This window comes from Gouania willdenowi, chromosome 5 (assembly GCF_900634775.1).
Source record: "Gouania willdenowi chromosome 5, fGouWil2.1, whole genome shotgun sequence".
Lineage (NCBI taxonomy): Eukaryota > Metazoa > Chordata > Actinopteri > Blenniiformes > Gobiesocidae > Gouania > Gouania willdenowi.
In genome coordinates this window covers 31,596,927-31,610,497 of record NC_041048.1, presented here as the reverse complement: position 1 = coordinate 31,610,497, position 13,571 = coordinate 31,596,927, and the positions used below count along the sequence as shown (strand labels likewise).

Below are 13,571 nucleotides of genomic sequence, written 5' to 3'. Positions count from 1 at the left end.
TTAAGGGGATCCTCCACTGTTTTTACAAGTGTGGCTTAAAACTTTTGAAATGTCCTTATTAGAAGATCTACGCCTAACAAAACGCAAAGCGCTCAACTTTCAGGGCGGCGCTCAACGTTCAATAAACTAATTGCATTCAGACTGACTCTAACCGTAACCCTAACCATATCTATTTTGTATGCCTATAGAATTATGTAACATATAAAATTATTTATAAAAAACGATTTGTTTATTTTGAGGTCTATTATTTTTAACTGTATAAGAATCACACAGCACAATTGCATGCCGCATTGAGCTCCGCCCCGAACTGCGTACTGCAGTCAGGGGTGCTTTGACTAAAAGGAGCTCATCACATCACCCATGACGTCATTTCAACATGGCGGTGCACAGGGTACAGTATCCCCAGTTTTAAAAGTTAATAAAATGAATATAGTGCTTTATTATGCATAGATCTTCTAATAAGGACATTTCAATGGTTTTAGGTCACATTTGTAAAAACAGTGAAGGATCCCTTTAAGCTTCCTTCTGCTCCTTCTCAAACATTGCTGGGGCTCTTTTTAAGTGAGCAAACGATTGCTTTATATTGTTTTGTTATGTTTGAGATAAATAAATAAATCAAATCAAAGTCTCTGATTGGCTGTAAAAGGCCGCACAGACTTGGTAATAGGGCTGTGATGTTATGTGTCAACAATACAGGTGCCTTGACAAATGCTGGTAGGAGGGTTCTCAAATATTAATAATTAATAATATATAGTAAAATCTGATCAGAGTTGTAGGTCAGGGAACTCTATCACAACCACTGGTGGTAATACCTTCTGAAAATGAGTCCATGTTGTTGCTTTTCTACCAAAAATATTTCAATGCCTAAAGTTTACTTTGCTGTTTTTTCCGTTACATTCAGCAGCTGCATCTTACAGGAAATGTGACGAAAGTCTGTAAAAATCCAATCCATCAGCTTCACTTACTCTGGGATATTCCAGAGAAGCATAGCAAAATCATCCTTTTGGTTCCTTAAATACCTGTATAAGTTGCTGCCCAGGCATGGAAATCTCACTTAGAGCGTCTTCTTAATGCCTTCTTTATGGGAACCAGTGCAGCATGGAGATTAAATGTCCACAGTCACATTTGAGGGATATAGTGTGTACTCGACTCAAGCCAAGCGTTTACAAGCTATCAACCAAATGCATTTAAATTTATACAGCATATGGAGTGGAGTCTGTGGTATTGTTATTTATTCTTCCATTGATTTAGTTGCTCATCTGGAGTCAGCGTTTTCACTGGAGTGAACAGTACAATCCGAAAAATACTGAAACAAAGACAAATTATAGCATTTATTGTGAATATATACATGCATACATTCACCTGCTATGTTTATTGAAATTTAATTAAGTGTGATTTGGTGTGCATGTGCCCGTTCACGCGTGGTAATGGTCAGTCCAATTGATGTGTTTACAGGGCAGGCCTTTTCTCAAACGTGCGTACAGTCCCTTCAAGCATTTCCGTGGTGGAACAGCCCGGCTATTAAAGGTTCATTAATTTGTTTAATTTAAAGGACATTGCAGCCACGGTAAAAAAAAAAATGAAAGCACCTTTCTAGGAGGCTAGGGAAACAAAGCCCTTACCTGAGGCAAAGTCTCCCACTCCTATCAGGACGATGATGATGGTGTCGGTGGGAGTAGTCTTTGTCCTAGTCAAGGTTAGAGCCATGCATGTATTAATCTAATGTTTCCCTCTTTCAAAAGATGGAGTAATCTTTCAAGAGTACCAATGCTTCAGTTTGTCCTGTGACATCTGGGGGGTGGAGAGAGTAAATGTAGAAAATCAAGTCTAGAGTATATTATATAGGGCTGGGACTTTAACTTGCAATTAATTATTTACAGAAAAAAAAAGAAAAAACCCACAAAAAAGACAAAAACCCTGTTAATTCAAACAGCACAGAACCTTTCTCGTGTCAATAGTTCCGGGTACACCCATAATACTGATGCACAGACTACAATACAAGACGCGGAGACTGTTGTGCTTTGTTGGCGTTAATTTGAGTTTATTAAAACTTTGAAAACAAAAGTCCAGTGGTGTGCAAATTGTGCAAGAAAGAGTTTGCAGCCACCACAATGCTAAACATGTAGCAGCTCGCACGGACACTCGGATTGTGCTAGCTGCTACATGCTGCAAGCACATGTTGTCTCCAATCCACACTGGACAAGATGACAGAGTTCAGAGTCCATGAGTGACAAATGAACAAAGTTACTGGATAAATATTATTATCTGAAGGGAGAAAAAAGCAACAAGTTTGCTCAGAAAAGTATTCTTACTTTTTATAATGTGCTAATTTATATCACTTCATATGATTTTTTTTAATCTCTTGACAGCACTAACATTATAGATAACATAGAAGTGAAACGATCAACATTGGATAGCGTGGCAGACCCAAACTACATTATACCCAGAGTGGGTCACGAGCACAGATGCCTGTAACTTAATTATTTAGTAACATATCATTCTAGTATGACCACTTTTTTTCAGCCAGGAGTAATCTAAAGTGTTACTATTTCTAAACCAATAAGCAGATTAAAGTTACTTATCCAAATCACTCTGAGATACTATGTAAGTAGGGCAACTCATGTTTTACATACTCAAATATAATATGACAGGTACAGGTACTTACACGTAAAATATGACGGATCGAAAAAGACTGTCTTTATTTTATATTGAAAAACATTAAAAATAAATTGTGTTATGTGACTTCAAGAAGACTATCTTTATTTGTTTATTTTTTTATAACTATGTGTATTTTTAAGGTTATAGTTTGTCAGGAGATAAATTGTTGACGTTACTGTTAAAAACATACTTCCAATAAATTGAGTATTGGCAAAACCAGTTGACGTTATTATGTTGAGGCGATGGGGGGTGTTGTCGACAGCTGTTGAATGTAGCTCATAAAGTAACTTGTAATCTAACCAATCAATTACTCAGGATTAATGATCAGGCAGATTACTTTTTCAAGGAAACTGGCAACACTGGTCACCAGTACAACTACTGTGACGCTCATAAAAACATAGGTTGGAATTAAAATATCGAACTAGAGCTCTTCTTAATTCTTTAATAAATCTTATATATACATAAAATCCAGTACATTAACTTCCTATAAGACCAACATTTAAAACCCAATTTCATTTTGATGATGTTCTTATGAACAGCATCTGTTTCTTTAAAGTAAAACAACAAAGGACCTATTTTACTGACTATATATATATATATATATATATATATATATATATATATATATATATATATATATATATATATATATATATATATATATATATATATATGTTCTTCATTTTAAATATTGTTTTCATGGATTCTTCGCTACATGTCAAACCAGGAAGGCCTATTGGTGTGGACAGCAAACGCATATCAGTGTTTACTGTTCACACACTTTTAAACGATCATCTACTTTTCTAATGTCACTGAGATGATAAGATGGAATAAATCTCAGAGCAGAGGGTGTTACTGACAAATGAGCTGTCATGCGAAACTATTATCTTTAATAATATGCCATTTATTGTACATAGTTCTAATGTCTAGGAAGGCTGTCATGCAGTTATTGAAAGGGAAATAGTCTTATTTTTGTCTCTCTCTTGGCAAATCTTGTCAACTTTTAAACAAAATAATAAAAACTTTCTGTCATCTATTATTGTCTGTGTACATTGGTTGTTTATTGTTTTTAAGTACAGTATTTATTTTGCTGTATATCATGATTATCTTTGGTCAGCCCATAGTCGAATATAACACTAATGCTGATCAACTTATACTGGTATTTTCTCATTTATTTTGAAAATATTTAACCAAAATCTTAACAAATAAAATGAATTTCGATTTTCTGGTGCTCAAATGGGTCTCATATTGATTTGTTTGTCACTTCAACTTTAAAGGTTTTAGATTTCCAAGAAAAGGCCCAGCAAACAGAAAAATTGAGGTTTTATAGCGTGTGATCATAACTCAAATATAAACGTTGTCTAGAGCAGAGTTTCTCAACCATTGTGCTGTGGCGCATTTAGTTATCATGAAAGATAATGTGGTGTGATGTGCAAAAAAAAAAAAAAAAAAAAAAAAAAGAAAAATAATATTATAATTGCTCAGGGACTTTTAATATAGTAAATAACTATGGCACTCCTCCACATCAGTAGGGGGCAGTGAGCAGCATAATAAAGTAGCAATTTTGTGTTTTGTAAAGATTTTCTCATATGGACAACAATGTTTATCAGACTAATTTGATTCCTAAACTTTTTTCGGTCATTGTGCTATCCAGGTATTCTCTTCTTTGTTGGATGTACAGTATGATATGTGAACTAAATCTAAACTGTAACCAAGTTCTTCATACAGTATTAAATCATAGTTAAAATACAATTTGACAGTTAAATGGGCTTAAATAGTTTTCTAAAATGTGGTTTCAGTCATACTAAAAACTAAATTATAGTCTTTAACATTAAAAATGCATATCTTTGCTCAAGCGATCGCTATGTTTTTCCTATTTTTTGATTTATTGATTGCTAAAATAACATTTAGAAACCAACTGTGCATTATCATGGCACAGAGTCTGAGCATTAACCTGCTGGTCGTAAAGGCTAATGCCTTTTTCCTTCTTTCCAAAACAGAGCAGGCGCGTCACGGTCCTGTCTTCACCCAAGAACCAAGTGACAGTATTTTCCCAATGAGCAGTGGGGACAGGCAAGTGTTTATTAACTGCAAAGCCAAAGGAAATCCCCCTCCACATTACAGGTAAGTCTATTTTTCAAGGGAACTTGATAGTCAAGTGCAATGATCATCTAGATGGCAAGAAAAGGCCCGTTGTAGTTCATTTTAATACAGACATGGGCAACTGGTGGATATACATATACACAGCATTTAGCCTAATTGTGTGTAGAATTAATCCAAAACACAAAAAAACGACCGAAATAGACACACAATAAAGAAAAAAAAAACATTGAAAATTACATAAAAATACAAAAAGAATTTGAATTTGAATTTTATTTATTTATTTTTGTTGTTGTTTTCACAAACAACAAAAAAGTACAGAACAAACGCTCAATTGTCCAATTCCTCAGCCGAAAGGGTGTAGGTTGAAGTAAAGCTTATACTATGTACCTACCCCATCGTAACAAAACAAAAAAAGGTAATCTACACAATATCACACACAAAAAATATTTAACTTATATTACTATTTTCACAATAGACATTCAATATATAGTCTGCACAAGTTTATACATTCACATCAAACATATATACATATACACACATGAACGTATATGACATGTACAGAATATTAATATCATACTATTTCATATAAAGACACAGATTTCATCAATTAAATTTATTGTGGTAATATATAAATTAATTTAAAAAAACATTTTATTATGTTTAAGTATTAATATATTTTATACCATGATACACATATTATATATTATTGCTGTCCTAGGTAGAATTGTTGCTCTTCTTTCTTATATTAACTAACAATTTATGATTTAAAAAGCTTTTTAAACTGGTTTATGTTGGTGCTTTGTTTTATTTCACCCTTTAGGCCGTTCCATAATTTAACACGTTACTGTTATACTCATCTTTTTCAATGTTGTTCTAGCATTGGCTCTTGAAATGTAGTTTTCCTCTTTCCACTTTTACTTGCTTTATTAATCATTTGGGCAATTTTGCTTACAAATATTACACCAAAATGACAACAACAAAAAAAACACAAGATGACTACATATAAGTAACTTCATAGCATACAAAACATCAAATAAAATACACAAAAAATGATTCCAAATACTTTAAACATGACTTATACAAAAAAAAATATGCAGAATGACAAATTATTTAAAAAATTATTTAAATTAGACAAAACGACACCAAGAATATTTTACAGAAAAGTATTATTAGTATAATTACTGTTGTTAAAAGTTAGACAAAAACCCACAATTTATCAACGAGAATGTCAAAAACAAAAAAATAGCAAAAACACACAAACCTTTTTTTCCTTCCTGTATTATTGCTCAGATTTATCATTATTGAAAATGTTGAATGTTGGCCTTCAGATCAGACAGTCACATTTTTTTTTGTTTTATTTATTGTTTTGCTTTCTGGAGATTCAAAAATGTTTGTGTCAAACAAATGTGTTTGATAAAATACTTGACTATAGAAGGTAACTTCTTTTTTTTCCAGGTGGAAAGTAGATGGAAGGAACATCCAAACAAACTCTGACATTAACTACAGCCTTGTTGAGGGCAACCTATTGATCAGTAACCCTCATGTCATCAACCATAAAGGAGTGTACCAGTGCATCGCCACCAATACATTTGGAACCATCGTGAGCAGGGAGGCAAAAGTTGAGTTTGCATGTAAGTAAATTAATTAAATAATGGGACCTTGTTTATATTGTCTGTTTTATTGGATTGCTATATTGCAAAAAAAATAGAAAATTGGTCAAGAGAAGCTTCTCCAACTGTCTTGAAGATGGCTTGATCATTGTCTTTGTTGAGAAGCAAAAACACCAGATGAATTAAGATACCTTTAGTATTTTCTCTGCAAATAAGTCAGTCCAAATGGCTGAGGCTCTGCAGACATAAACAAGTATGATCTTTGTGTTTTTGAACAGCTTTTTAGCAGTAGTTCCAGGAACAGGAAGCTGAAAACTTCATGAAATTGGCGTTAAAAACATATGTTTCAGAGGTTCTCAGATGCTATGACCTTTCGTCAGGAATGTTGATCAGGAGCTAGTTTTAATGAGTTTAGCCATGACCTGATCACTGCTGATAATTGTTTAATCCTCCCTGGGACTCTGTGGTATTTATTTGTCTTTGTCTTTCTTCCTGCTGTGTATTCTCTCCTACAGCAGAGCAGCATTTAATTAAAGCTGAAAGTGATATCTAAAGATGGATTGATGAGGGGTGTCAAGTGCACCAATTTTCTCTTGATCTCTTGCACATCTTATGACAATAATGGTAATTTTGGCATTTTGTGACTTGCCATGGTAAACTCAGTCGACATAGTGAAATGCAGAAAAAAGACAAACTTAATTTTTGGAAAAATTGTGATTTTTTTTTCCGCGAAATATGGGAGTTGAAGTTTTTAAAAAAAACACTCCATGCAACAAGTAACAGTATCAGAGGAATTAAAATTAGAGGTGTCCCGATCCGATATTGATTGAATATCTGATTTTATTGGACTGCATTTAAACTCACCGATATAAGCTCTTCTATAAAATTTTTCCGCTCCAGCACTTCTATCCATAGATGACTGTGGTTCACACTCCAACAAAGTAACCTACTGTTGCGGACTATTGTTCTCTGTTTGAGTAACATCACTTCATCAAGCCTTTTCTAACATTCCACATTACAAAATCAGTAATTAAAGTACCGTCATTTCCGGGCTATAAAATGCACTGTTTTATTGGACGCATTCCAATACTTTACAAATGTTCTAAGAAAAATCCACATAAATGCCACAGCCTAACATAGGCCGCACCCTATTGGCTGATGAGGGTGCCCTTCAGACAAATCGACCGATCAGAACGGGCAGGGAGGTGGGCTGCTGTACTCAAGTTAGGTTTCACGGAATTTTCTGTGTTTCAACTGATAAGTTTCCTGATAAGTCTCCTCCTCACTGCCCCACGTCTCCATAGCAATCCATTTAAAGCTTTTTATGGTCACTTTTTACTGGAACCAGACCAATACACCACTTCATCCACTCTTCTTACCATGAACTACCACAGAGCAATCACAGTGAGTCGGACTCTGAGTCAGAATACGGACACAATCGCTTCTGAACAAATCCAACGTGGTGATTTGGCAACTTCATGTTGTTATGCTATTATTACAAACTGTCTGACTTTTACTGTAGATGGAGCGGAGATCAGATCAACCTGGTCTGTTCTCCGCTCCGTCTGTCCATCCTCCTTATGAAAGCGTCTCCATCAGTGTCAGAGTCCAGAGCACCGATCAATACTGAACAAACCTAACGCGGAGATTTAACAACTTATGCTGTTTATCCTTCTATTATTAACTGGCTGACTTTGACTTCATCCATTCTGTTGCTGCTGCTGCTGCTGCTGCAGCGTGCGCTTGCTCTCTTTCTCTCTGACAACATTTCTCTGCATCGTTGCTATGATGAGGCAGTGTGCGTCATGACAAAATGAGTGATCAGAATGATTCAGTGCGAGCAAGAACGATTTAATGTTAACAATTTCATTGTTCCACCTGGTCTGAAGTGTCAGTGCTCAATTTTGTGGCAGCATGAAGCTTATAAAACGAGGTGAAATCCACAATTTAGCCGCATCTTATAAATATTGGTATTGGCCGATACGCAAGGCTGCAATATCGGTATCATTACGGAAGTGAAAAAGTTGTATAGGGACATCACTAATTAAAATGGTCAACTTTGTCTTTGGAAATACTTGTTTTACAGCAGAGCATTGTCTGTGTCTGGGGATGTGGAATTCAGCTGATTACCATACCTGAGCTCCTTGGCTATACAAATGTTTTTGTTATTGATTTGAGCCAATAAACTACACTATTGAAGTAAAACACATGGCTTCATAAGCATCTATTCTGATTATGAGTCCGACAAATGCTGCTTCAGGAAGTGTGTGTACGCTCACCAGAGTCGCTCATTGCAGATACAGCTCTTCCTTGTCCTCCTCACCTCATTAACCACAGAAATCTTCCATTTGGGACGGTATTCCATTGTTTTTTTCCGTACCACTGCGTCAAGCAGAGAAACACGTCAGCTAGTCCAATATAGGCAATAGAAGCGGCTCCTAAAAGTGAAACTGTTTGTTAACGCTTACGCTGCGTTTCAGTTTACCTTTGTACTGAACGGCAACAAAATAGTAAAACAGCTATTCACAACCATTGCTGGGGGGGTTAGATTAATTCTAAGTAATGCACATACGCGGCCTTTGTTTGAGAGGTGAAGAAAACTTTCAAACTGACAAATTTCAAGCAGCCATAACTTCTTCAAATATTATTTAATTTCTATCTGTGTCACACCATTGGAAAGCTTAAAATCCAAACTGCGAATCTGTAAACAACTCAAAACACCCTCTGGCCAACATGCTCCTGGTTTTCTCAAGGCCAGTCACTTTTGTGTGTGAACAGATCGGGGAGTATTCCTCCGAATGAAATGCCCTTGGGGAGATATCCCCCCAAGGTAAAAGTTGTTACTGCTGTCAAACCTTTAGAAGTGTTTTCTTGTATTTAACAGTTCTGCAGAACTTCAGCAGGAAGTCAAGAAGCACAGTGTCGGTGCGTTCTGGTCAAGCTGTGGTTCTGCTCTGTGGCCCTCCGCCACATTACGGAGGTACAAACCAGATTTTGTAATGATTGTTTTTTTTCTCCTTCTCTTTTGTGTTGGTGCTACAAATCATTCTGCTTTCACTTCCTCCTATCTGTCAATCTTCCTCAATAGTTCATCACCTCTTTCTTCTTTAACTTCAGCTCCATTTTCTTGCCTCTATGATCTGTGACCTTGGTGTCATCTGTAAACTCATGCTTCCCAACTTCTCCAACTGTCACTTTTAGAGTAGTTTTTTCCTTTCCTGGATGTGGACAGGTTATCTGTTGGTGTAATAAAGCTACTGGTGGCCACGTTTATCCTGTGGCACAGCTGTGAGTCGGCGAGTGTGTCTGTATGCCATTGATTAGCTGACCCCTCAAAGTATTTGGCTCTCCTGCTGCTGTTAAGCACCCACCGGCACAATTTCACGCTAGCATACCAGCTGGTTCTCCTGGTGGGATTAAACACTGTAGCAATTTGCCCACTAGCCTTCCCACCCACTCCCTTTTTATATTTTTTTTATTTCCCCTCTTAAGTGGTGTAAAGCAACATTTAATGGATTTCTGTGATGCCATAATGCTATCTTAAGGTGTTGTAAAATTGCCAAATCAAAAATAAATTTTATTTTATTTTGCTGCTAAAAGGTTTAAACCTAATCTTGTGTCTTCAATGTCTGCTGGTTCACCACTTAAGGAATAATGTGTTTATGCGCGTAATCCCATGAAAAGTAATAAACAATCATTTCTTCTAGTGTCAATGGTTAGGCATGTTGGATGAGGCTGTAAAGAGTGTTAAAGTCTGTCCGAGGACAGAGATTATGTGCCTTCAAGCCCTCTGTTGCACTGAGACTTGAGCTCATCACAGAGCTCACTCTCTGATGGTCCCTTGACATGAAAAGGCTCTAATGTTGTTAATTCGCTGCAAACCATCTGACCTGTCAAAAGGCCAACTGCAGAATATGATATGTTTGATAGAAGAAAGCTGGACCAATTTTATTGTCCAGACTCTCTCTGTTTTCGCTCTTTAGGATTAATATACTGTATGTATAGCTCAGTTCATGACCTGTTATTTATTTAAAGATATTTTTTTTAGATTGACCTACGTTGTGATGTTAAAAAAAAATGTTGTCAACTCTAGGTACGTTTCACTTTGCTGGTTACAACTAGTCATGGATTTGTTGAAAATAAACATTATGAACAATGGAGCTCTGATTTTGCAGTTCTCTGTCGTAATGAGGGAACTATTAATGGAGACGTCGCTGCAGGAAGGTGGACGCTCCAAACACTTTTATAACACGCTGTATTCCTTTGTTGTTTCATGTCTAATGTGACACTAGAGAGAAGTGGTCATGTGATCAGGTACATCACGTCCTGTGACGTGTATTTGCAGGAAAAATGTTTCCATAGTGCTTTTGTGACGCATTTCAATATTGAAATGCCTGAAATACCTTTTCATGAAAGTGTAAAAACTTTTGAGTGATATTTCAGTGGTTTTTTTGTAATTCAGGTGTCTCTATTACCTGTTTTTATTGCACTATTTAGATTTTGCGCATTTCCAAGGGTAATGAAAACCCAGCTATTGCATCTCTGATTTCTTCTGGGGCAACCGTGGTTCAGTGGTAGAGTGGATCGTCCGATAACCAAAGCGTTGGGTCTTCCAAGTCACTGTTGTTGTGTCCTTGGGCAAGGCACTTTACCCACATTGCTTTGTATGAATGAGTATCAATTGTATATGAATGTTGGTAGTGGTCAGAGGGGCCGTAGGCGCAAAATGGCAACCAGTCTTCTGGTTGCCATTCATTCACACCAGTCATACCAGTGGTAGACTGGTATGGCTGGTGTGAATGAATAAGGGTTTCTGTAAATTGCTTTGAGTTTCCTTGAAAAATCTGTTTTAGAAATCCAAGCCATATATACTATTATTGTCAGTGAGTCAGAGCCTTACATACGTCTGTAAATTACCTGAGCTTTTAAAGCCAGAGCCATATATTTTTTTAATTGCAATGCAGATGAGAAAGAAAGAAAGAAATACATTTTTATCTAACATTTATTAAAAAGACAATAACTGATTGATATATTTTTAATGACAGTTACACCACTACAATGAAGATTCTTGGATTTATATTGAATTTCAGTATATAAAACTTGCATTCAGTGGATTTCAAATGTAGACTTTAACCTCCAGCTCGAAGTTCTCAGTATAATTATATCATGTTAAAGCACTCTTTAGAATGAGGCAATACATGACTGCAAGGCTTTCATTCTGTGAAGCACATGTTAAAAAGCGTGTGATTATAATGAGTATAATGAGAACAAAACTGTTTTTTTTTGTGAAACATGTTTCTTAAGAACCTTTTACACAATAAGAACATGTATTCCTGAATAAATGGATAATGTCTCATGCCTGATGTAATGCATTCATGGCTCATTGTATTGAAAAGAAGTTTAAAGTGTCAAAGAAGTTAATTAGGCTTGTCCAAAATGTCCACAAGACTTCAATGATGGGAGCCTATTTGCTGACTTACAGAGTGTATGTCACACTGAGGCAAAGAATAAAGCAAAGTGTTCATTCTAAACCTTAATCATCTTAATGGGTCTTTATAACTATAATTTTGCTGCCTGCATCTTTCCAAGTACCATTTAAAAAAACTGATGTATAGAGACCACTTTCCTTCACAAAGTTCTATATTCCTTTTATTTCTTGGAAGTATTTTTCACAACTATAACAGCCCAACTTCTGGTCCCCCAAATCATTGCTCTCAAAAACATTGATGATTGCCATTTGTGTTTGCAAGGCAAGGCATGGCAAATTTGTGCAAATTTGTTTGTATATCATGATCTATACACAATGTAACTAAAAAAAATAAAATAAATTTAGATGTGATGAAAATCAGAAAAAAAAAATGATCTGGTAACCTTGCATAATGTTGTGTGTCTCATTTACAAACAACATCTGAATTCCTCTTCTGTCTTCTTTTTTAACCAGAGATCAAATATTCATGGATTTTTAACGGACAGAGAAACTTCCTGCAACAGGACGCTCGCCGATTCATCTCTCAGAAGACGGGTAACTTGTACATCGCCAAGGTGGAAGCCTCAGATGCTGGAAACTACACGTGTGTGGTGAGGAACTTGATGGCCAACACCACAGTGTTCAGCTCTACAACACCTGTGGAGATGCGAAAAGACGGTAAGCTTTATATGTTTCTAGCACCATGTCAAACTCTAAACCAGCATGCTATGTTAGATGGGGGGCTTGCCTTAATGAGGTATTTACACATACCCTTTGAAAACTTTTAAAGGGATCCTCCACTGTTTTTAAAAATGTCTTTATTAGAAGATCTATTCACACTAGGCACATTATTTTGCACCATATTCATTTATTAACTTTAAAAAATGGAAGTACTTTACCGTCTTAAAACCTGTATTCGGCCACCGAATATATTCGGCCGAATAGTGCAAAAAAAGCAGCATTCGGCCTTCGGTTTAGTGAGTTAAAAGCAAGGCCGAATAGTAGCGTGTGACGCAATGACACAATCAAACAACGTGTGAGCGTTGCTGCAGGAGCAGAGCAGCAGCTCATCCTTTACGCACACAAACACAGCCAGACTCTCTCCTTTCCGCTTACCGCTCTTCGCTGTCCGTCACCGCATAAAAGTTGGAAGCCTGGACGGCTGCTGATGCTCTGGTTCAACAAATGAGTCCATTGTTAGCGCTGTGAGCCACGAATCCGTAAACATCCCCATCGTTTCCTCCTCAGTTTACAAGTGATGTCGGGTCTCGCTGCATAGACTGGTGTAGCATTAGCATGGAGTGCTAACAGCTGATGTGTGTAAACAATGGGTTCGTGGCTCCAAGCAGTGACTCCCAACACGATCGGCAGCAGAAAAAGTAGTGCAGTTTGGGCATTTGGCATTTACATATATGGCAATAAAGTATAATATACATTCTATATTAAACCGCAGTGTTTGTTTTACACATTCTAGGAGGTGCCAAAGTTCTTTTTTTAGTGGTGCCATGGCTTAGATGGTTAAAGCGCCTGTCTAGTAAACAGGCAGATCCTGGGTTCAAATCCCAGTGGTGGCTTTTTTGAAGTTATGATGGCGCAGTGAATTAAGATACTGCGCTTGGAAGCGATGTGTCGCGGGTTAGTCAGTCCTTTTTGCAGGGAGTGGTGGCCTAGTGGACGCTGGGCTTGTAATTTCAGGGTTGCCGGTTCGAATCTCATCCGGGACATCACTGTGG

General features: G+C 36.7%; 1 protein-coding gene and 1 non-coding gene across 2 annotated transcripts in view; both read left to right on the top strand.

The window, feature by feature from the left end:
* cntn6 (contactin 6) overlaps window positions 1-13,571 on the top strand; it is a 203,852-nt gene that overhangs the window by 110,315 nt on the left and 79,966 nt on the right. Inside the window, exons 4-7 of the mRNA XM_028446614.1 lie at window positions 4,659-4,782; window positions 6,217-6,392; window positions 9,256-9,351; window positions 12,313-12,516. Of these exons, the coding sequence (XP_028302415.1) occupies window positions 4,659-4,782; window positions 6,217-6,392; window positions 9,256-9,351; window positions 12,313-12,516 (600 nt within the window). The remainder of the gene's footprint in view (window positions 1-4,658; window positions 4,783-6,216; window positions 6,393-9,255; window positions 9,352-12,312; window positions 12,517-13,571) is intronic.
* trnat-agu (transfer RNA threonine (anticodon AGU)) lies at window positions 13,338-13,412 on the top strand. Its single transcript has one exon. It is a non-coding gene; the product is annotated as a tRNA-Thr (tRNA).